The sequence below is a fragment of the Pongo abelii genome, chromosome 3 (genome assembly GCF_028885655.2).
Source record: "Pongo abelii isolate AG06213 chromosome 3, NHGRI_mPonAbe1-v2.0_pri, whole genome shotgun sequence".
NCBI lineage: Eukaryota > Metazoa > Chordata > Mammalia > Primates > Hominidae > Pongo > Pongo abelii.
In genome coordinates, this window is record NC_071988.2 from 3,176,387 (window position 1) to 3,201,535 (window position 25,149).

Consider the following 25,149-nt stretch of genomic DNA (forward strand, 5'->3'; position numbering starts at 1 on the left):
ACTCCTGACCTCAAGTGATCCACCTGCCTTGGCCTTCCAAAGTGCTGGGATTATAGGCGTGAGCTGCCACACCCGGCTGATATTTCTTTTTAAAATAACTTACCTTCTTTTGAAAGTAATACATGTTTAATGAACAAAATTTAAGGAAAATATAAAAAAAGGAAATAATCTTTGTAATCAAACTACTGAAAGAAAACCAAAGTTACATTTTGGTGCATATTCTTTTTCATTTTCATCATTGTAATTTGCATCTCTTTGATTACTTGTGAGACACACTTTTCATTTACTTAATAGGTTTGTATGACTTGCCTATTCAGAGATTTTGCAGCTTTACCATTTTCTGCAAATGATAGCAACTTCTATTTATTTGTTTGTTTGTGGAGACAGAGTCTCGCTCTGTCCCCCAGGCGGGAATGCAGTGGTGGAATCTTGGCTCATTGCAACTATTGCCTCCTGGGTTCAAGCGATTTTCCTGCCTCAGCCTCCCAAGTAGCTGGGATTACAGGAGTGTGCCACCATGCCCGGCTAATTTTTGTATCTTTAGTAGAGATGGGGTTTTGCCATGTTGGCCGGGCTGGTCTTGAACTCGTGGCCTCAAGCAGTTCCCCTGTCTCGGCCTCCCAAAGTGCTGGGATTACAGGCGTGAGCCACTGTACCCAGCCAGTAGTTACTTCTTATATTCTAGAAAAAATTCTACTCATGATCAAGTCTCCATGAGGAAAGAGACTTTAATTAAAGATATTGGGGTTTGCAGACCAATATGATAAAATAGTTGATTGTTTCTAAAAGTATTACTGAGTGTTGATGGCAGATATGAGCCCTTTTGTTTTTGTAGGAAAATGTTACCCGTATTCTCCATGTGAATTCAGTTTAGATTTGTTAGGAATCTCAGCTTAAGCTTTGCCATCTGGGAGTGTTTGGGACAATTTTGCAGACAAAATTGCAAAAGTGCCTAAGGAATGCAGCTGGCATTCAGACCTGCTCTGTGCTCAGTACTCTGTGGACAGACACTGTTCAGCACTTGTTGACGTTGATCAAAAGGTTTAGAAAGAGAACTTTCAAAGTTGGTTTTTAATTAAAGCATTTAATAGTGTGAATAGAAAGGGACTAAATTTTATGACAGACAAAACAAAGTACAGCACCCAGCTGGGCGTGGGGGCTCACGCCTGTAATCCCAGCACTTTTGGGGGGCTGAGGCGGGTGGATCACGAGGTCAGGAGTTCAAGAGTTCAAGACCAGCCTGGCCAAGGTGGTGAAACCCTGTCTCTACTAAAACTACAAAAATTAAACGGGCGCGGTGGCAGGCACCTGTAATCCCGGCTATTCAGGAGTCTGAGGCAGGAGAATCACTTGAACCTGGACGGCAGAGGTTGCAGTGAGCCGAGATCGCACCATTGTACTCCAGCCTGGACCACAGAGTGAGATTCTGTCTCAAAAAAAAAAAAAAGAAAAGAAAGTACAGCACCCAGTTATGTCCGAGTGGGTGCATGAGAGAGTGACCCTGAGATTGGAGACAATGCTGTCACGTGCTTGAAGAACGCCACCTGAGAAAGGGGGCGAGAAGTGGTGTCCGCTGGTAACCAGAGGTGTTGGCTTAGCCACCTGCAGGGAGGAGGGTGGTCTGTCACAGGTGAGTTTCATCTACTTTCTTAAGCAAATTAACCTTACTTTTGTGTTAGGCTTGTCCCAAAGCTGTTTTATAAATGTGACCAAGGACAAGCTGATCCAGTAGTGGCCGTGGCAAGAGATCAAAGCAGTGTTTACCTGAAACTTCTCATGCATGAGACACAGCCTCCATCTCATTTCTCCGTCAGCACAATAACCAGGTATGCTGACCCGGTGGCGTCCTCACATTGTCGGGAAAATGCCCTTTCCTGATGCCTTTATTTAGGCTTTAATTGAAAACATTTTATTTTCTAGAAAAAAGCTTTAGCTCAGGATGTTTGAGTGTAGGTCAGTCCTTTGATAGAATATTATCATTTTGAGGATTGACCACACCACCTCTGTATTTAAGCTCTGCCACAATCACTCAGCTGTGACATTGTAAATCTTTTAATAGTTTATTACATTCCGTGTGCTGACAGTTGTATTTTTGTGACACTTAACGTATTATCTGTTAAAAAATTTTCACTTTAGTTGTGTTACCTTTAAAGAGGATTGTATTCTATCATGCCTGTTGACTTTTTGGTGAGCGGGCTATTAAAGTCAGTGTTATTTAGGGTTATCCACTAGTTCAGTGATTTGCAAGATTATCATTCACATTTGTTGTGGAGCTTTTGAATATAGTGTCAAATGGCCACATATATCTCATACTTATCTGATTCTTAGGTGAGTGGGACAGAGTGCTTTAATGAAGCTATAATCTTCAGAATTCTAGCTTGCAAAGAAGATTGCAGAAGTGATAAGACTTGTGCTTTTTGTCTTTTAAATGTTATTTTAAAAATTGACTTTATATGATACTCTTTTTTTCTGCTGAGTAACAGTGTTTTACAAAACTTAGACTAAATGACTTCTAAGCTTAAATGATCACTTGATGCTTTTTTTCTGAATTAGGAACTCAGCTTATCAAATTTCAAAGTCATAATTCCTGAATAAATAACATCTTTTTTCATGTAAAGACTGCTTTAAAAAACACATGGAAGGCTGGGCACGGTGGCTCACGCCTGTAATCCTAACACTTTGGGAGGCCCAGGCGAGCAGGTCGCCTGAGCTCAGGGGTTCAAGACCACCCTGGGCAACATGGCAAAACCCGCCTCTACTCAAATACAAAAAATTAGCCGGGCGTGGTGACAGGCACCCATAATCCCAGCTACTCGGGAGGCTGAGGGATGAGAATCACTTGAGCCCTGGAGGCAGAGGTTGCAGTGAGCCAAGATTGTGCCATTGCACTCCCAGCTTGGGCTACAGAGTGAGACTCCGTCTCAAAAAAAACACACACAAAAAAAAACAAAAAAAAATATGGAAACATTTTTTTGGCCACGTTAGTATTTCCCCTTCAGATAATTTCCTTTGTTTAAACTCAGAACTGGCATTTTCTCTCTTTGAAAAGATTCAGGATAAATACTCCTTTAAGATAAGTAGAAGCAGTGAAAGAGTGTTTGATTATCAGGAATTTGATAAGCTTGGAATAAATTGTTGCTTCTTAATGTCATTTCAGAAGATGAATATTTATTAATAGATGCCAACTGAGATATCATTAAAATTGGTTACTAACTACTATGAAAAGTTTCCCTGTTCCAAACTTCAGCAGGCCTCTTGACAATTCAGCTGTGCTTAATTGGGTCTTGCGTGATAGATACAATGACCAATTGTGCAGCAGAGTGTGCTGCTTAGCTGCCTATTCTGTTAGCATTCATGTGTTAACTTAAAATCATAATCTCCTTAGTTTTGTTGAGTGTCTCTGTGGACGAGACACTGTGAGGGATACAAAATCAGATTGGCTTTATTCAAACCATTGGGGTGTTATAATTTGTTTTATTTTTTGCCTTTTTTCCACGTGTTCTAAAGGAATTAGAGTTTGTATATAACTATAATGGGGGATAGAAATGGACATGTGCCATGAAGGAAATGCAAAAAAGTGCCATGGGAGCTCAGAAGTGGAGAAAGGAATTTCTTTTTTCTTGGAAGCAGGGATAACTTCATGAAGCATTTATTTCAACTTAAAGAGATAGTAGGCAATGCTATAAGGGGAGTATGGCTGCAGCAAAAGTGTTCGGGGCGGACTGGGAGGAAGGGAGGGAATAAATTCAGCCATTATTATGGAATAATGATCACAATTTATTTTCAGCCCGTTTCACTTAAAAGTTGAGACTGCTTAACTTCTTTTAATCTTTAATCTTAAACTTTTAAATGCCATTTGATCTTTAAAAATATGTTTTAATAGTATATTTTAAGTCTCTATATTTTTCTTATTAGAATATATAGAGGCTATAACCTACTACCAAGCATAACAGATGTCACTATGGAAAATAACCTTTCAAGAGTTATTGCAGCAGTTTCTCATGAACTAATCACATCAACCACCAGAGCACTCACAGTAAGTTTCTTGATTGGTCTTAATGAAATTATAATAATTTTTGGTAGCTTGTATTGCCAGTTAGTTGTATGGTTATCTTATGTTGAGGTGCTTGTATTAGTGCTCTTACTTATCTATGGGGCTTGCTAAGAAATTGTGCTTCTGTGAAAAGAATCTTAGCTTACTCCAGGAATGTAAATAACTATTTTTTTTCTGATTATTTAAAGTAATACACTCCCAAAATAAAAAAATTCAGCCAATTTAGGAAGACATAAAAATTAAAATAAGCCAGGCATGGTGGCTCATGCCTGTAATCCCAGCACTTTGGGAGGCCAAGGTTGGGGGCTCACTTGAGGTCAGGAGTCGGATACCAGCCTGGCCAACGTGGTGAAACCCCATCTCTACTAAAAATACAAAAATTAGCTGGGTGTGGTGGCGGGCACCTGTAATCCCAGCTACTCAGGAGGCTGAGGCAGGAGAATCGCTTGAACCTGGGAGGTAGAGGTTGCAGTGAGCCAAGATCAAGCCACTGCACTCCAGCCTGTGCAATAGAGCGAGACTCTGTCTCAAAAAAAAAAAAAAAAAAAAGAAAAAGTAAACTACTGTCACCTGCACTGGTAATGTATCAGAAGTTTAAAATGTCTAGACTATAATTAACTCAGTGACCTGGTAGTATATACTAAGGGAAAAATATTTATAATTTAGATTTTTACATTTTTATTTTTATTTTTTAAATTTTTTTTTTGAGATAGAGTTTTGCTCTTGTTGCCCAGGCTGGAGTGCAGTGGCATGATCTCAGCTTACCACAACCTCTACCTCCCGGGTTCAGGCAATTCTCCTGCCTCAGTCTCCGGAGTAGCTGGGATTACAGGCATGCGCCACCATGCCCGGCTAATTTTGTATTTTTAGTAGAGACAGGGTTTCTCCATGTTGGTCAGGCTGGTCTCAAACTCCCAACCTCAGGCGATCTGCCCGCCTCGGCCACCCAAAGTGCTGGGATTACAGGCGTGAGCCACCATGCCTGGTCTTACATTTTTATAATAATAATTTATGTTGCTGACGTTAGAAAAGAACCATAATATCCAAGAATCCAAGAATAATTAAATTATGTACATATGCTAGTATATAGTGTGATGCTTTGGAGAATTTTTAACAATATGGAGATGTATAATCTGGATTGTAATATTGAGTGAAAAAAGGCAGAATACAAACCTGGTAGGGGGTATAGTCAGATTTCAGTTAAGAAAAATAATATTTCCATATATACGTTTCTCACATTGGCAGATAATCACCAAGATAAATTTTGGGATTGTGGATCATTTTTTTCTTCTTTATATTTTTCAGATATTCTCAAATTTTCTAAAACGAGCAAGTATAACTTTTGTTATCAGAAAAAATAATATACAAAAGTAATGTTAATTTGCTGGTGACCAGGTTAAACCTTTTTATTTTTATTTTTTGAGATGGAATCTCACTGTGTTGCCCAGGTTGGAATGCAGTGGCGTGATCTTGGCTCACTGCAGCCTCTGCTTCCTGGGTTCAAATGATTCTCTGGTCCCAGCCTCCTGAGTGGCTGGAATTACAGGCACGCGGCACCACACCTGGCTAATTTTTGTATTTTTAGTAGAGGTAGGGTTTCACCAGGTTGATCAGGCTGGTCTCGAACTCCTGACCTTGTGATCCACCCGCCTCGGCCTCCCAAAGTGCTGGGATTACAGGCGTGAGCCACTGCACCCAGCCAGACCTTTTTATTTTATTTGACAAAAGAAATACTTGCATGTTATAGAACACTAAATATTGTTTGGGCTGTCTGCAGTATGGTCTTCCCTTGATTTGTTCAAAATATCGTAAACTTTGCTTATTTATTTTTATTGTGGCCGACATGTGTCAGGCACTGTTGTAGGCTTGGGATGTAAAAACAGGATTCCTGCCCTTACGGTTTCTGCAGGCTGGTCAGGGAGATGATGTGATAAGCTGGAGCTCAGCTCCTAAGGATGTGCAGGGGCAGTTGAGAGGTGGAAGGGTGGGAGAGCATTCCAGTGTGTGGGCAGCACAGGAGCCTGTCTTCATTGGGATATAATTGCCTTTCTGATAACATGTGTTTGAGTTGTCTAAAGTAAGAAGTTGTACCATGGTGGGACAGATATCCTGTGGTTATCATACACAGATCTCAGTTTTCTTCTCATTGTTTGTACTTTTTATAAAGGGTAAAAAGAGATATAATTCAATAAACCTTTGTGGTGTTTGGGTGTGATTTTATTGTTTCTTTCTTCTCAGTTTGGATGCTGTGAAGCTTTGTGTCTTCTTTCCACTGCCTTCCCAGTTTGCATTTGGAGTTTAGGTTGGCACTGTGGGTATGTATTTTCCTCAGTATATATTAATAGTTGTCTACAACAGTATGATATAAACATAGTTATTAGGATGCCCTTTTTCTTTCTTTTTAAGTCTTTTATCAGTTTGGCTTTTTGGAAAAATATCTGATGGAATACTTGTTTCTGCTGTATTAGTTGTGTGAGACTAGTGACAGGAGCTGTGGGAAATGAATGCCAAATGTTCTTAGGCATTTTTGGGAATTTCAGGGTGTGATCTTCAAGTGCATTTAAGGGAATTCTCATATGCTGGCAAAAGACTCTTCTCATTAGCTTGATTCTTTCCAGAATTATTTGCTGTGAATTAGAAGTTTAGGAACCTTTTTTCACTTAAATGTGACCTAGCATACGAAATGGTGATGATTTAGGAACTACTGTTATTACATTAACAGCTTTTATTTCAAAATGATTTTCTTCCAGTAGGTGGCCCTACTAGCATCTGGGAAATAATTTCAAGTCTTCTCCAGCATTCAGGAATAGGCTTTCATTTTGTGTATCAATTACTGAGAATGATTTTGGTGACTCACATCACATTTGAGAAGTAAACCTGCAGATTTCTTGTGTGTGTCAGCAAATGACCAACTGACATTTGCTTGAAGTGGATTACATTATCTGCTGTAGAATGATTGCTTTCCCGCCTTCCTCACATACAGACTGAGCAGCTATGGTTTCTAGTCATAGGTCTGGCACTAGACTTCACTTCTGGGCAACTTTGGCATTGGTGTAAAATGTATTAATTTAAAGGAAGTTAAAAATTTGTTCAAGTAAACATACAGTTCTAATACTTTTTACAATTTAAAATATAGATAGATTTAAATGATAAAAAAGAAAATATGGGTAGACACCATAATCCTCGTTTCTGCATCTGTTCACAAGGGGTTGATATTTATGAGTTCTATTCTCCATACCCATTGTATGTTCTCTTAATCCTCATTCAGCACCTTGGTAGTTTGACTTATACTGTCTTTTCAGCATCTTGGTAGTTTGACTTATACTGTCTTTTCTAGGGGATTGAGCCCTGGGTAGTCCTGCTTATTTGAGGTTGCAATTTGTCTTTCAGTAACTTTTACTACAAGATGTGGGGTATTAAAGGAAACCATTGGGGAACCAACATAATAATATCAGGAAAACTAACCATGTCAGACCTGCCCCATTGTGTATCAAGTACGCTATTTTTCCATAGTAATAAAGAGCTCACCCTAGCCAATTCTCTTTTATTTTGTGCCTGTTTACTCAATGGCATTAAGATGCCCAAATGTCTGGGTAGCTGTCTCATCTCCAGTTCAGCAGAACCATTGTCATATGCCCTAGTGGAAGCATTCCTTCACTGGACACTTAGGCCCCAATACTTTTATTCAGATCTACTACCTGATTTCATTTCTCAAATGATTTTTATGGATCTTTGATTTATAGGAAAGATGTTAGTTGATTAAAAATAAAACAATTTCTGAGCTGGTATAAAATGTATTGTGACATGCCTTCCTCTTGGAATTGCAAGAGAAAGGAAGACTGTTGCTTGCTTGAAAATTGTCTATAATTTGACTTTGTAAATGTCTGCTTCCAGAGTGCCTCCACTGAGTGCCTCAGATGAGTCTAGGAAGAGCTGTACCGTTGGGATGGCCACAATGATTCTGACCCTGCTCTCGTCAGCTTGGTTCCCATTGGATCTCTCAGCCCATCAAGATGCTTTGATTTTGGCCGGAAACTTGCTTGCAGGTACTGGTGCTGAGTTGAAACAGGGACTCCGGGACTTGGATTTTGATTTCCTTAGGGGGAATGGGGGTGGTGAGCATATGAGGGGAAAATACTATAAGGTCATTGCCAGTGATGGCTTGTCCCTTTAGTCAAATTTCAGATGTTACCTATATGCATAAACACGTGTAGTTGGCAGCTGTTCTGTGCTGAGTATTTTAAAGTAGCCTCTTCCCAATATAGCCCCTCAGTTAACTACAAGTAAACTCATTTTGAATTTCATTTTAGTGGGCTCCATATGCCAGTACTCCCTTGGGCACTGGGATGATAAGAAAGTATAATGTATGGACTTCATTCTCAAGTTGGTTTTAGATTAGAGGAGGATAAATGTAAACAAAAGTGCAGTGGTCACACAGAGTGGCCCTGATCACTCTCCTTGGGCAGATTTATGGGCTGGTAGGAAAGGGCACAACACGGAGAGAGTGTAGCACTTTGGCGATGATAATGGAGGATGTGGCCAGCAAGGAAGACGGAGTCCATTGAAATTGATTTTGGGAGAAGTTGCCAATCTCCATGAAAGAATTGGGACCTGTGCTGTTTGCTTCAGGGGGCTGTAGGAGAGTTTCGTGAAAGGGACTAAAAGATGAGTATTTTAATAAGATCATTCAGCCAACTTGAATGTGGGCTGGAGGAGAAGGTAGGGAGACTCAGGAGATTAATGTTGATGCTAAGGCAAGATAATGGCTTTGGGACTGTAGGGAAGACACTGATTGTAAGAGAATGAAGGAGGCAGAATTGCCAGGCCTGGTTCACCAGATGAACTTCGGTTGTGAAGACAAAGAAACCCGGGCTGACTTCACATCCTGGGCAGGTGTGTGGTGGTGACAGTCATGGAAATTGGGAACACAGATTTGTGGGGGAAATGTCAGTTTCAGTTTGAGTTTGGCTTATCAGTTGAATATCAGGCACAGATGTCTGGCCAACTCTCAACATAGGGTCTTAAATGACTTCAGTTCCCCAAGCAGTTTGTCTTTCCCATGCTATTGGGATGGAGAGGTAATGTCTATGCCCGTATCACAGCCAGTGCTCCCAAATCTCTGAGAAGTTCATGGGCCTCTGAAGAAGAAGCCAACCCAGCAGCCACCAAGCAAGAGGAGGTCTGGCCAGCCCTGGGGGACCGGGCCCTGGTGCCCATGGTGGAACAGCTCTTCTCCCACCTGCTGAAGGTGATTAACATTTGTGCCCACGTCCTGGATGACGTGGCTCCTGGACCCGCAATAAAGGTAATGTCCCACTTGGGTGCTGGATTCATACAGCCTTAATGACTGTGGGTTTCCAGACTACCTTTGTTTAGTAACCTGTCCCTTCTTTATTCTCTTTTTGCTTTAAATGAACAAAATTGCTCAGATTATGACACTAAATTTAACATCAAAATGTGACCATGTGGATGGGTGCAGTGGCTCATGCCTGTTATTCCAGCACTTTGGGAGACTGAGGCGGGTGGATCACTTGAGGCCAAGAGTTCGAGACCAGCCTGGCCAACATCAGGAAACCCCATCTCTACTAAAAATACAAAAATTAGATGGGTTGGGCTGGGCGCGGTGGCTCAAGCCTGTAATCCCAGCACTTTGGGAGGCCGAGGCGGGTGGATCACGAGGTCAGGAGATCAAGACCATCCTGGCTAACATGGTGAAACCCCGTCTCTACTAAAAATACAAAAAAATTAGCTGGGCGTGGTGGCGGGCGCCTGTAGTCCCAGCTGCTCGGGAGGCTGAGGTAGGAGAATGGCGTGAATCCGGGAGGCGGAGCTTGCAGTGAGCTGAGATCACGCCACTGCACTCCACCCTGGGTGACAGAGCGAGACTCCGTCTCAAAAAAAAAATTAGATGGGCGTGGTGACACGTGCCTGTAATCCCAGCTACTTGAGAGGCTGAGGCAAGAGAATTGCTTGAACCTGGGAGGCGGAGTTTGCAGTGAGTCTTGATTGTGCCGCTGCACTCCAGCCTGGATGACAGAGTCAGACTCTTTCCAAAAGAAGAAAAAAATGTGACCATGTGTTTTATAGCTCTTCTAGTATCATCAATCACTGTTATCCCTAAGAGGGAAATACCTAGCTTTAGTTTTAGGTTTCCAGCATTAGCCAAGAAAGCTCAGAATTGATGTTCCTGGCCAAGTACCTCATTGCTGTCTCCTTAAATCTTGGTTAATGGCTACTGTCCTGGCTAGCATAGTTATAGAGCATTTCCATGGTTGTAGAGTGTTCTGCCAATCTCAGGGACAGTTTTGCTTTTCTGTGAAGCAATAAAATCAACTTCAAAACAAATGTTAACTATTTGTACAATGGATTTGAGATAGACCAGATCACATACTTTTTTTTTTTTTTTTTTTTTTGAGACAGAGTTTCACTCTTGTTGCCTGGGCTGGAGTGCAATGGTGCGATCTCAGCTCACTGCAACTTCTGCCTCCTGGGTTCAAACGATTCTTCTGCCTCAGCCTCTCGAGTAGCTGGGATTACAGGCATGCACCACCACGCCCAGCTAATTTTTTTGTATTTTTAGTAGAGACGGGTTTCACCATGTTGGTCAGGTTGGTCTCAAACTCCTGACCTCAAGTGATCTACCCGCCTCGGCCTCCCAAAGTGTTGGGATTACGGACGTGAGCCACCATGCCCGGCCTAAGATAGACCAGTTCACTTACTGTTTATATCTGATTACTCTCTCTTTGTCTTGTCTTCTACCTGTAAAAATCTCCCCACTAACTTCCCATTCTCCTTTAGCTGCCATCAGTCTTCTCCCTTCTCTGCAAACATCTCTGGAGAGTCCCAGCCTCAGCCCACAGAGCTTCCCACTGCTCTGAGGTGGACGTTGTTTGCAAGGTTTCTTTGGCTCTCTTGGCCTGGACTCTGTGTACTACTTCAGCCATCCTTCCTTAACCCCTGCTGGTGGTTTCTGTTGCCACACTCCACAGCAGCGTTTCCCGCCCAGATCATGTCTTTACATCTCTGGGCACTGCTCTGGTCCTCCCTGCCTTTCCCTCTTTGTACCCTGCAGGCCGCTACCCCCATCTTGAGTGTCCTCTTCATTTGGCTTTCAGAGGGCCTCCTGGGTGTTCCCTGACCCACTTGCCACTCCCCAGTCACTGGGTTCAGTCCTTCCTGCCCACCAGCACATGCTTTCTAGGCTGTGTCCTAGGCCGTCTTCTCTCTTTGTAGTCTCTGGGCCAGTGCTGTTCTAGAGAGTGGCAGAATTTTCTATAACCAGGGCAGTGCTCCATAGCTATGCCAGCCAAGACAGTAGCCACTAACCACATATAACTGTTGAGCCCTTGAAATGCAGCTAGTGTGACTGAAGAACTGAACCCCCGATTCGGTTTAATTTTCATTAAATTTAAATTTAAATAACCCTATGTGGGTAGTGGCTCCAGTATTGGGCAGGGGAGCCTGAGAGTCGGGGCTGTTCTCCTGTCTTCAGTGTCTAGGTGAGGGACCTCAGAGGACTTATCTCTGGAGCTGCAGTTCAGTGTAGCCAGCTGCCCCGTGACACTTATATATAGCTGATTTGTGGATATGTCAGACACGGTGTGATGAGCTCAGCTTTCTGTCCTCCTCCCCACATCTGCCCCTGCCCCATTTCCCCCACTTTTATCTTATCAAGCTAGAAACAGGTCACCATAACTCTTCATTTCCACTCACCAAGTCTTTTGTTTCCCCTACTAAATATTTTGCGAGAAGTAAGTGTGTACATTTGTATTCACATACATGTGCATGCACATATACATGGACATACGCAGGGGTCCCCAACCTCTGTTAAAAACCGGACTGCAGGCTGTGCACGGTGGCCCACGCCTGTAATTCCAGAGCTTTGGGAGGCCGAGGCCGGTGCATCACAAGGTCAGGAGATTGAGACCATTCCAGCTCACACGGTGAAACCCCGTCTCTACTAAAAATACAAAAAAAAAAATGAGCCAGGTGTGGTGGCAGGTGCCTGTAGTCCCAGCTACTTGGGAGGCTGATGCAGGAGAACGGCGTGAACCCGGGAGGTGGAGCTTGCACTGAGCCGAGACTGTGCCATTGCACTCCAGCCTGGGTGACAGAGCGAGACTCTGTCTCAAAAAAAAAAAAAAAAACCGGGCTGCACAGGAAGAGGTGAGCAAGCATTACCACCTGAGCTCTATCTCCTCTCAGGCCAGTGGTGGCATTAGATTCTCATAGGAGCGTGTATGAGTTCATTCTCACACTGCTATAAAGACATACCTGAGACATATAAAGAAAAGAGGTTTAATTGACTCACAATTCTGCGGGCTGTACAGGCTTCTGTTTCTGAGAAGGCCTCAGGAAACTTGCAGTCATGGCAGAAGGTGAAGGGGAAGTAGGCATATCTTCACATGGCCCGCAGGAAAGAGAGAGAGAAGGAGGGAGAGAGGGAGAGAGAGAAAGATTGAGAGGGAGAGGCAGAGAGGAGGGAGAAAGGAGAGCGCCTGCAGGGGGAGTTGCTACACAAAGGAGCACTAGGGGGATGGTGCTCAACCATTAGAAACTACCCCCATGATCCAATCACCTCCCACCAGGCCCCACCTCCGACACCGGAGATTACAATTCAACATGAGATTTGGGTGGGGACACAGAGCCAAACCATATCAGAGCATGAACCCTATTGTGAACTGCACATTTGAGGGATCTAGGTTGCATGCTCCTTATGAGAATCTAATGCCTGATGATGATTTGAGGTGGAATAGTTTCATCCCAAAACCATCCCCCAGCAACCCCGGTTTGTGGAAAAATTGTCTTCCAGAGAACTGGTCCCTGGTGCCAAAAAGTTTGGGGACCTCTGCACATATGCGTGCACCTGTACATGGACACATAATACGTGTACATACGCATACTTTATGTTCTCTGCCACTTCTGGTCCAGATTGATATACTATCTCATTTGGATTACTGCACTAGCCTTTTGTTTTGGAAAGAGCATTTTTTTTTAAATTTAATTTAATTTTTTTGAGATAGGGTGTCACTCTGTTGCCCAGCTTGGAGTGCAGTGTCATGATCATAGCTCACTGCAGCCTCGATATCTCCCAGGCTCAAGTGATCCTTCTACCTCAGCCTCCTCAGTAGTTGGGACTACAGGTGTACCCACCATGCCCAGCTAATTTTTTGATTTTTTTTTCTTTTTTTTTGAGACAAGAGTCTCACTCTGTCGCCCGGCTGGAGAGGTTTGGCATGATCTCAGCTCACTGCAACTTCTGCCTCCCAGGTTCAAGTGATTCTCCTGCCTCAGCCTCCTGCCTCAGCCTCCCGAGTAGTTGGGATTACAGGCACCTGCCACCACACCCAGCTAACTTTTTGTATTTTTAGTAGAGACGGGGTTTTACCATGTTGGCCAGGCTGGTCTCAAACCTGTGACCTCGTGATTAGCCCGCCTCGGCCTCCCAAAGTGCTAGGATTACAGCCGTGAGCTACCGCTTCCAGCCAGGAAACAGCATTCTTGAGATAATTCATATAATTCACCCATTTAAAGTATATAATTCATTCTCTTTAGTATGCCCACAGAGTTGTACAGCCATCACCAGAATCAGTTTTAGAACCCGCAAAGGAACTCTGTACCTTTTACCCAAAACCTCCCATGTCCCCAGCTGTAGGCAGCCACTAACCTGCCTTCTTGTCTGTGACTCTACGTCTCTGGACGTTACTGTGGATGGGCTCATAGAGTCAGTGAGCTTGTGACTGGTGCCTTCTACCAAGCAGGATTTTCAGTGTAGCAGCCTCTCTCTTTTTCTTTTTTTTTTTAATTGAGACGGAGCCTCTGCCTCCCGGGTTCAAGCGATTCTCCTGCCTCAGCCTCCCGAGTGGCTGGGACTACAGGCCCATGCACCCACGCCTGGCTAATTTTTTTTTTTAATAGAGATGGGGTTTCAACATGTTAGCCAGGGTGGTCTCGATCTCCTGACCTCATGATCCGCCTGCCTCGGCCTCCCAAAGTGCTGGGATTACAGGCGTGAGCCACTGCGCCCGGCTAACCTCTCATGTACTGTCTGCATTTCTTCCCTGATGCCTTCCAGTCCGTGCACCCGATTGTAGCCACTCATCCTATTATGGTTTAAGGTGACTGTCTTAGTCAGCATGGGTTGCCATAACAAAATACCATAGCCTGGGTGGCTTCAACAACAGAATTTACTTCTCACAGTTCTGGAGGTTGGGAAGTCCAAGATCCAGGACTTTCGCCTTGCCCTCATGTGGTGAGGGGATGAGGGAGCTCTCTGGGGCCTCTTATATATGGATGCTAATCTCATTCATGAGGGGTCTGCCCTCATGACCCAGTCACCTCCCAAAGGCCCCACCTCCTAATACCATCACCCTGGTAATTAAGTTTCAGTGTATAAATTTGGGGGACTATAGCCATTGAAACCATAACAAGCACTTTTCTAAGATCAGGGAGTGAGTAAGTAGCAGAGCTAGGACCTCAGTTCCACATCTCAGTCATCTTGCCTTCACTCTGCCCCATGATGGCTGCCTCCTAGAGCATTGGGAGTCTCGACGTTCTATATTCTCTCATGTGTTGTGTATTGGAGAGAGTTGAGGCTTTATGAATACATCTGGATTTGTTAACTTCTAGCTTTGCTGGTAACCAGCTGTGACCTTGAATAAGTTACGTCATCTCTGAGCCTGTTTCCTCTTTTAGAAACAGGAGTTTAAAATGCTGCTTTGGGTCAGGCACGGTGGCTCATTCCTGTAATTCCAGCACTTTGGGAGGCTGAGATGGGAGGATCACTGGAGCTTGGAGTTCAACACCAGCCTGGGCATCATAGTGTGAGATCCTGTCTCCTCAAGAAATTAAAAAATTAGCTAGGTGACTTGGCATGTGCCTGTGGTCCCATCTACTCTGGAGGCTGAGGTGGGAGGATTGCTTTGAGCCTAGGAGGTTGAGGCTACAATGAACTATGATTGCACCCCATCCTGGGTGATGAGTGAGACCCTGTCTCAAAAAAGAAAAAAAATGCTGCTTTGTACCCCTTTCATGTCATGGTGTCATGGCCAACATAGAATGCCCTGGTTGTTTACTGTAGGAGGGCATGGGCCTGGGGGCTCCCTGAGGGCTCCTTCCATCTTCAACTCGTTCTCTGTGCACCTGTTAGGAAGTTGTGGGCCAGTCCCTACCATGTATCATTGTGTGGGCAAAAGTAAATAAAATGTGTACAGTGTCTGAACTGTACATATCGGGGTCCAAGAACAAAATGAGTGACATGGGTTAGCTCTTTTTAATAAATGGTAAAACGAAATATTCTAATTTTCAGTTTTGTTATACTTCCATCACATGTTTTTGTTTTTTTGTTTTTGTTTTTCTATTTTAGGCAGCCTTGCCTTCTCTAACAAACCCCCCTTCTCTAAGTCCCATCCGACGAAAGGGGAAGGAGAAAGAACCAGGAGAACAAGCATCTGTACCATTGAGTCCCAAGAAAGGCAGTGAGGCCAGTGCAGGTAGGAAACAGTGTGGGGAAGGGAGGGACATGAGTGCAGCATCTGTCATGTAGAAACGTAGGATTTAAGTAACTTGGTGTTTTAGAGAAATATAATACACATCAGTAAAGTGAGAGAAAGTTTCTCCAGGTGCAGTTCAAGATATTAGAAACTAATGACTGATGTACACAGACCACCTTTTGGTCTGAAGCATCTCTAAGTGCCACCTGCTGACATGCAGCCCCTGCAGCCTCCAGGCTTCCAGCCCTAGCGCGGAGCCTCACTCTCCTGTGCTGCCCTGGCTGCAGGCAATGGCTGGAGAGGCCTCCTGATTTTCAGTAAGGGAAGTGGTGTAGATGCTTAGGAATACATGTAGTGAGTGAAAAAACTGATTCTGATATGTCAAAAATTCTGATTGGAAATGGAATGTTTACATTTGGAAGAGCTAAAGGAGGGATAAAGTGGGGATAAAGTCATCTGAGTTGGAGGAGCTTAAACCATTCACAAGTTTGGAGGACCTTTTTTTACCCACGAAAAGTGGGTAAAAAACAGAAGGGGCTAGGATTTAGGTGTGACTGCAGTTTATCGAATGCCCATCCATACTGCTCTCGGTGGGCAGTGGCAGGGGCAGGAGAGGAGCCTGGCAAAGCATGAAGTGACTTCTGCTGCCTCTGCTATTTGGGCCACTTGGCCGCCTGTCTGTACAGTCTGTCTCATGCTGTCTCTCAGCACCCAGGGGCCAGTGATGGTTCTCCCATTTGTTTTGTGTATATAGCGTTTATATCAAGGCTATTTATTTATTTATTTATTTTATTTATTTTTTTGAGACAGAGTCTCGCTCTGTCGCCCAGGCTGGAGTGCAGTGACGCGATCTCAGCTCAGTGCAAGCTCCGCCTCCTGGGTTCAAGCAATTCTCCTGCCTCAGCCTCCTGAGTAGCTGGGACTACAGGCGTGCACCACCACACCTGGCTAATTTTTTGTATTTTTTTTTTAGTGGAGACGGGGTTTCACTGTGTTGGCCAGGATGGTCTTGATCTCCTGACCTCATGATCTGCCCACCTCAGCCTCTCAAAGTGCTGGGAATACAGGCATGAGCCACTGCACCCGGCCTATTTATTTAGTTTTAATTGACAAAATTGTATATATCTATAATATACAACATGACGTTTGAAATGTGTATACATTGGCCAGGCGTGGTGGCTCATGCCTGTAATCCCAGCACTTTGGGAGGCCAAGGTGGGCGGATCATGAGGTTGGGAGTTCAAGACCAAACTGGCCAGCATGGTGAAATCCCGTCTCTACTAAAAATACCAAAAAAAGCCGGGCATGGTGGCACGCGCCAGTAGTCCCAGCTACTTGAGAGGCTGAGGCAGGAGAATTGCTTGAATCCGGCAGGTGGAGGTTGCAGTGAGCTGAGTTCATGCCACTGCACTCCAGCCTGGGCGACAGAGCGAGACTCCGTCTCAAAAAAAAAAAAAGAAGAAATACATATGCATTGTGGAATGGCTAATTAACCTGTGCATCACCTCACATATCATTGTTTTGTGGTGAGAACACTTAAAATCTACTCTTTCAGTGATTTTCTTGCATATGGTACATTGCTGTTAACTGCAGTCACCATGCTATACAGTAGATCTCTTGAACTCATTCCTCCTGTCTATAAATGAAATTTTGTATCCTTGACCAACACATTCAAGGTTTTTTTTGAGACAGAGTCTTCTTCACCCAGGCTGGAGTACAATGGTTTGATCCCATCTCACTGCAACCTCCGCCTCCCAGGTTCAAGCAATTCTCCTGCCTCAGCCTCCTGAGTAGCTGGGATTACAGGCACATGCTACTGCACCCGGCTAATTTTTGTATTTTTAGTAGAGGTGGAGTTTCACCATGTTGGCCAGGCTGGTCTCGAACTCCTGACCTCAAGTGATCCACCTGCCTTGGCCTCCCAAAGTGCTGGGATTACAGGTGTAAGCCGCTGCACCCAGCCTAAAGCCTTTCGAAAGATGCTCTTTTCTAAGGATTGACTGTAGTACAGGAGGAAGATTGACCTGTTGAAAAGCCTCAGCCTTTACAAGTGTAAAATTATCAGTATATGACTATTATCTTTCTGATGAATTAAATAAACTAAGGACTCCAAGTCAAAAGTCTTCAAATTGAAGTAGAATAGTTGTATATAGTGCTTGGCACTTTAATATTTAGTATCGGTTTAATGATAATGTTTGTGCCTTTACTGTCTTTAAAACATTTTTACATCATCCCTGTTTGATTACTTGGTGTGCTCATGAAGTTGTTGGCCACTAAGGAATCTTAGGCTCAGAGAGGTTCTGGAATTGGCCAGTGGTCCTTGAATCAGCTGCTCCTATGATTCTCTAACTGATTTCTCACAAAGCAAACAAGCAACCACAACAAAACAACTGTGCACACCGCTCTTCTTATTTTGTTATTTAAAAAGTACTTACGCTCTACTTATGTTTGTTAGTCAATTTCTTATTACTTCTAGTTAATCAAAAGGTCAGAGGAAATATTTGAATATTTTCATACTAGAATACTTTAAAAAATCATGATTTCCAGTAATCTCTTTAAAACTTGGCAAGTTATTTTGATCTAAAAGTTTATCTTTTGTGTGCATATTTTTAAAGCTTCTAGACAATCTGATACCTCGGGTCCTGTTACAACAAGTAAATCCTCATCACTGGGGAGTTTCTATCATCTTCCTTCATACCTCAAACTGCATGATGTCCTGAAAGCTACACACGCTAACTACAAGGTATGGGCCTCTGCATCTTTTGAAAATATGTATGCACACATACTTATGTCTAATGGATAATTGATGTTTTTCTTATGATTTGTAGGATGTGTAAGCACTTTGAGATACGAGTTACAATTAGTTTTTTCAAGTTTGTTTTTCTTTCAGCTTTGTTTATGATAGCTTCTATCATACAGGTATTTTGGATTTTCATATTGTTTGTACTCACAGCTAAGATTAATTACAGTGACAGAGCTAGGATGTGCAGCCAGGTTATAGGGGGACGTGGCCCTGGTGGAGTCTGGAGGGATCCATATACAGGCTTCCTTCCCTCCCGTGAGGCTCACACAAAAATACAGCAACATGCCTGTGCTGCAGGTACCCTCTGCCTAACATGAGCCACAATTCCAGACTCACAGAAGAAAAGCAGGCGTTCGGCATAAACCATGTGTTTCATATAGTCTGGGCATGGTGAGCCACTTGTTATCAGCTAGGGAAAGTTTATGTCAGCGTAAGGAACTGTTCACCAGATACCCCCAAGAGCCAGCCTTTCTGTCTAGGGATGTTTTAGTTTTTTATTTCATTTTTTTTTAACTTTAAAATTTTCTATTCATCTGCAATTTGTTAGATATGAAGTATGCGTCTAATTTAATTTTTGTTTTTGGTTGTCCCCAATACTGTTTACAGAAGAATTTTTCTGCACTAATTGGCTTGAGTTACTTACATTCTCATAGTTCTCTAGTTTCAGTAGTTTCATTTATTATTTTGTTATATCAATCTGTCTGCTCATCTATTAGAAGCATCCTTTTTTTTTTTTTCTTTTTTAGACAGAGTCTTGCTCTGTCCCCAGGTTGGAGTGCAGTGGTGCAACCATGCCTACCTGCAGTCTCAACCTCCAGGGCTCAAGTGATCCTCCCACCTCAGCTCCTGAGTACCTGGGACTACGGGCATGTACTACCCAGCTAATTTTTACATTTTTTGTAGAGACAGGGTCTCCCTAAGTTGCCTCGGCTGGCCTCAAGCTCCTGGCTTAAGTAATCCTCCCTCCTTGGACTCCCAAAGTGTTGGGATTAGAGGCGTGAGCAACTGCACCCAGCTAGAAGTATACTTCTTAATTATTGTAGCTTCATGGTACTTATGAGGGGATCAGTTCCCTTGTTGTTCTTTAGAATTTTCTGGATATTCTTCTTTATTCATTTTGGGATGTGAACAATAGAATCAACTTCTACTTGTAGATTAATTTAGGGAGAACTTATACCTCAGATGTTAAGTCACCCTGACCAGAATGTGGGATGCTTTCCTATTTGTTCAGAACTTTTAAAATTACCTCAGAAGCACATGAAATTTAAAGGATTTATAAAAAACTTTAAAGATTATTTCACATAGCTCTTGCACATTTCTTGATAAATGAATCTTCAGGTAGTCCTCTGTTTTTGATACTAATAGTTACTTCTCATGGGTTTTTTTTCCCCCTGAAAATCATTTATCAAACGTATGTGGCTTCTTTTCTGAAGGATGTTTGATAATTTTGGAAGATAAAAAAGTCTTCATATTTTACAAGGTTTGGAGTCTCTCTAAGCTGCATGGTTCTCATGTCAGCTCCCAAAGCAGAAGACGGCATGTTGAAAAATGCCATAGAGAAGATACTTCTTTTCCACCTGTTTTCAACTCATATCATCTTGAATTTCAGGGCATCTTTGTATGCTCCTAGTGCTTGCTGTCTGTTTATTATTTTCCTTCCTGAATACCCTGAACTCCAGCATGTTCTGCTGTAATTCAGGCCTCGCTGGCATCTTGGACTCCTGTTTCCTTTGCTCTGTCATCCCCGCGGTCAGCTCCTGCTGTGCAGCTTCTCAGCTGAAGTGTTTGGAGTGCCTGGCGTGTCTTGCTGGATCTGTGAGCATTGCCTCTGGTTTCCTTAGTTCCTTCTGCTGAGTTGCTCAGCGTCTCCACTCCCCATTTCTTGTGTGGCCCTTCCTGCTCTCCTCTGATTCCTTTTGTCTTCCCTGGTTTCTTGCTTTGGTTTCGAGTCTCCACAGAACTTTTGCAGCTCTTCTGAAAACCTGGAGGCTTTTTCATCTTAATTCTCATCTCATGACCTCTTTTCCCTTCTTTGAGAGCTAGACCTTCCCATGGTGAGCTTCTCTTTCCAGAGTTCCACGCCTTCTTTCCCTCCCACTTACCTGTTGTCCTGGAGAGGTCACATTGCTGTGCACATTGGAGGACAACCCTTTCTTCCCTGGGCTCTTCATCTCACATGACATCACCACATCACTTCGTCCCTTGGACCCTCAGTGGTGTCACTGCTGGATTTTTCTTTCCTTTGGCTGGCCTTAGGGCACACCCAGGTTGACTAGCGTAGTTATGGTATTTAGATCCACTCACATTTTCAGTTTCTGTGTCTGTCTCTTGCCTGCTTCTGACTTTGCCCAGAGAAAGCTTCTCTTTCACAAGGGTTCTTAGATTTATGTTCACTGAGTGCCTTCTTTTCTGAGGCAATGTTTTACCAATATTTATTTTCCTAGTCAGTCTCGCCTTACCTTTCTTGTTATACATGTCTTTGGTCCTGACCCATTCTCTGAGTCTGTAAAATAGAATTGCTGTATAATTTAATTACATGAAATCCTTTAGAATCTTAACACATCTTACACCTGATTTAATATTTTATTGCATCCAAATTGAACCAACCCTATGTGAATTTGACAGTGATTTCTCCCAGGGATCCTAATGTGTAAGGAATAGGACTTCGTATTTTCTATTTTTTGATATACCACATACCAGATACTGATTATGATGGACATTTAACCCTTTTTTTCTCATTATGAAAGAAAGTTAGGAATTATTTCTTCCAGTAGCGCCAGTGTAACCTGAAAGCCTTTGAAAGAGTAGTTTTTGTATAGCTATCTGAAAGGAATTTCTTTCCAAGATATTTTCCCAGTGCTGACAACAAACATGCAGACACACCCTGCAAGGTGAATGTACGGCGCCGCACGGTGGAGGCATCTGCCGCAGCCGTCGATGTTTGTGTCTTTGGTTGTACATTATGAGATCGTGACAGGGCCAGTAACCATGTGTTCTCTCCTTCACCTTCCCAAGGTCACCTTGGATCTTCAGAACAGCACGGAAAAGTTTGGAGGGTTTCTCCGCTCAGCCTTGGATGTTCTTTCTCAGATACTAGAGCTGGCCACACTGCAGGACATTGGGAAGGTTTGTGTCTTGTTTTTTCTGCTTGGGTTGTGGCTGGCACACTTGATGTGTGTCCTCTGGGCTGAGTTCATCTAGGATGGAGCCCGGTTCTCCAGGGTGCCTCCGGGAGACTCCTCCCTGCCCCACGTGCTTGCGTCACAGGACCCGAGTCTGACTCTGCCTTAGCCATGAAGTTTAGGGGGAAGGTTCTATTTGTATTCTATTTTTGTCTGTTATCATGTATTAGCTTAGACCCAGTTTAGTTTAGAAAATTAGTGGGTTTCAAAATGTGTTTGTAGAGTCCTTTATTTCTTAATTTGACCTTTTCAAGTGGAAAGGGGCAAAACAGACGGGTGAGGGGGCGGGGCGGGAGGTGTGACTTGCTCTTTTGTGCCTGAGGAAGTAACAGAGCTGGGGTTGACAGTCATATTCTCTGACAGAGATAGTCTCTGACTTATCTCACAGAAAGTCAGTGGCAGAGCCTGAGTAAAAAGTCTCATAGATTTTCTTTTTCTTTTTTTTGGTGGTTAATTTCAGTTTTATTTTTATTTATTTATTTATTTATTTATTTATTTATTTATTATACTTTTAAGTTCTGGGTTACAAGTGCAGAACGTGCAGTTTTGTTACATAGGTATACGTGTGCCATGATGGCTTGCTGCACCCATTAACCCGTCACCTACATTAGGTATTTCTCCTAATGTTATCCCTCCCCTAGTCCCCTCACTCCCCACAGGCCCGGTGTGTGATGTTCTCCTCCCTGTGTCCATGTGTTCTCATTGTTCAATTCCCACTTATGAGTGAGAACATGCAGTGTTTGGTTTTCTGATCTTGTAATAGTTTGCTAAGAATGATGGTTTCCAGCTTCATCCATGTCCCTGCAAAGGACATGAACTCATCCTTTTTTATGGCTGTATAGTATTCCATGGTGTATATGTGCCACATTTTCTTAATCCAGTCTATCATTGATGGACATTTGGGTTGGTTCCAAGTCTTTGCTATTGTGACTAGTGCCACAATAAACATACGTGTGCATGTGTCTTTATCGTAGAATGATTTATAATCCTTTGGGTATATGCCCAGTAATGGGACAGCTGGGTCAAATGGTATTTCTAGTTCTAGACCTTTGAGGAATTGCCACACTGTCTTCCACAATGGTTGAACTAATTTACACTCCCACCAACAGTGTAAAAGTGTTCCTATTTTTCCACAACCTCTCCAGCATCTGTTGTTTCATGACTTTTTAATGATTGCCATTCTAACTGGCATGAGATGGTATCTCATTGTGATTTTGATTTGCATTTCTCTAATGACCAATGGTGATGAGCATTTTTTCATATGTCTGTTGGCTGCATAAATGTCTTCTTTTGCGAAGTGTCTGTTCATATCCTTTGTCCATTTTTTGTTGGAGTTGTTTGCTTTTTTTTCGTAAATTTGTTTAAGTTCTTTGTAGATTCTGGATATTAGCCCTTTGTCAGATGGATAGATTGCAAAAATTTTATCCCATTCTGTAGGTTGCCTACTCACTCTGATGATAGTTTCTTTTGCTGTGCAGAAGCTCTTTAGTTTAATTAGATCCCATTTGTCAATTTTGGCTTTTGTTGCCATTGCTTTTGGTGTTTTAGACATGAAGTCTTTGCCTATGCCTATGTCCTGAATGTTATTGCCCAGGTTTTCTTCTAGACTTTTTATGGTCCTAGGTCTTATGTTTAAGTCTTTGATCCATCTTGAGTTGATTTTCGTATAAGGTGTAAGGAAGGGGTCCAGTTTCAGTTTTCTGCATGTGGCTAGCCAGTTTTCCCAACACCATTTATTAAATAGGGAATCTTTTCCCCATTGCTTATGTGTGTCAGGTTTGTCAAAGATCAGATGATTGTAGATGTGTGGTGTTATTTCTGAGGCCTCTGTTCTGTTCCATTGGTCTATATATCTGTTTTGGTACCAGTACCATGCTGTTTTGGTTACTGTAGCCTTGTAGTATAGTTTGAAGTCAGGTAGTGTGATGCCTCCAGCTTTGTTCTTCTAGCCCAGGATTGTCTTGGCTATGCAGGCTCTTTTTTGGTTCCATATGAAGTTTAAAATAGTTTTTTCCAATTCTGTGAAGAAAGTCAGTGGTAGCTTGATGGGGATAGCATTGAATCTATAAATGACTTTGGGCAGTAAGGCCATTTTCACGATATTGATTCTTCCTATCCACAAACATGGAATGTTTTTCCATTTGTTTGTGTCCTTGAGCAGTGGTTTGTAGTTCTTATTTCCTTGAGCAGTGGTTTGTAGTTCTCTTTGAAGAGGTCCTTCACATACCTTGTAAGTTGTATTCCTAGGTATTTCATTCCCTTAGTAGCATTTGTGAATGGGAGTTCACTCATGACTTGGCTCTCTGTTTGTCTGTTATTGGTGTATAAGAATGCTTGTGATTTTTGCACATTGATTTTGTATCCTGAGACTTTGCTGAAGTTGCTTATCAGCTTAAGGAGATTTTGAGCTGAAACAATAGAGTTTTCTAAATATACAATCATGTCATCTGCAAACAGAGACAATTTGACTTCCTCTCTTCCTATTTGAATACCCTTTATTGCTTTCTCTTGCCTGATTGCCCTGGCCAGAACTTCCAATACTATGTTGAATAGGAGTGGTGAGAGAGGGCATCCTTGTCTTGTGCCGGTTTTCGAAGGGAATGCTTCCAGTTTTTGCCCATTCAGTATGATATTAGCTGTGGGTTTGTCATAAATAGCTCTTACAATGTTGAGATACGTTCCATTGATACCTAGTTTATTGAGAGTTTTTAGCATGAAAGGCTGTTGAATTTTGTCAAAGGCCTTTTCTGCATCTATTGAGATAATCATATGGTTTTTGTTGTTGGTTCTTTTTATGTGATGGATTACGTTTATTGATTTGCGTATGTTGAACCAGTCTTGCATTCCAGGGATGAAGCTGACTTGATTGTGGTGGGTAAGCCTTTTGATGTGCTGCTGGATTCAGTTTGCCAGTATTTTATTGAGGATTTTCACATCGATGTTCATCAGGGATATTGGCCTAAAATTGTCTTTTTTGGTTGTGTCTCTGCCAGGCTTCGGTATCAGGATGATGCTGGCCTCATAAAATGAGTTAGGGAGGATTCTCTCCTTTTCTATTGATTGGAATAGTTTCAGAAGGAATGGTACCAGCTCCTCTTTGTACCTCTGGTAGAATTCGGCTGTGAATCCATCCTGGACTTTTTTTGGTTAGTAGGCTATTAACTGTTGCCTCAATTTTAGAACCTGTTATTGGTCTATTCAGAGATTCAGCTTTTTCCTGGTTTAGTCTTGGGAGGGTGTATGTGTCCAGGAATTTATCCATTTCTTCTAGATTTTCTAGTTTATTTGGGTAGAGATGTTTATAGTATTCTCTGATGGTAGTTTGTATTTCTGTGGGATTGGTGGTGATATCCCCTTTATCATTTTTTATTGAGTCTATTTGATTCTTCTCTCTTTTCTTGTTTATTAGTCTTGCTAGTGGTCTACCTATTTTATTGATCTTTTCAAACAGTCAGCTCCTGGATTCATTGATTTTTTTTGTAGGGTTTTTTTGTGTCTCTATTTCCTTCAGTTCTGCTCTGATCTTAGTTATTTTTTGTCTTCTGCTAGCTTTTGAATGTGTTTGCTCTTGCTTCTCTAGTTCTTTTAATTGTGATGTTAGGGTGTCGATTTTAGATC

At 42.6% G+C, this 25,149-nt stretch overlaps 1 protein-coding gene across 4 annotated transcripts in view; it reads left to right on the top strand.

Annotated features, from left to right (window-relative positions):
* Positions 1-25,149, top strand: part of HTT (huntingtin) — a 168,989-nt gene that overhangs the window by 64,930 nt on the left and 78,910 nt on the right. For all 4 annotated transcript variants that reach the window (XR_008524958.2, XM_024245873.3, XM_054554967.2 and 1 more), the window contains 8 exons: positions 1,680-1,826; positions 3,916-4,036; positions 6,293-6,369; positions 7,949-8,100; positions 9,157-9,359; positions 15,420-15,546; positions 18,162-18,289; positions 21,365-21,475. Coding sequence is in view for 3 of the 4 variants with exons in the window: in XM_024245873.3 (XP_024101641.3) it covers positions 1,680-1,826; positions 3,916-4,036; positions 6,293-6,369; positions 7,949-8,100; positions 9,157-9,359; positions 15,420-15,546; positions 18,162-18,289; positions 21,365-21,475 (1,066 nt within the window). In the remaining variant the exon portion in view is untranslated. The remainder of the gene's footprint in view (positions 1-1,679; positions 1,827-3,915; positions 4,037-6,292; positions 6,370-7,948; positions 8,101-9,156; positions 9,360-15,419; positions 15,547-18,161; positions 18,290-21,364; positions 21,476-25,149) is intronic.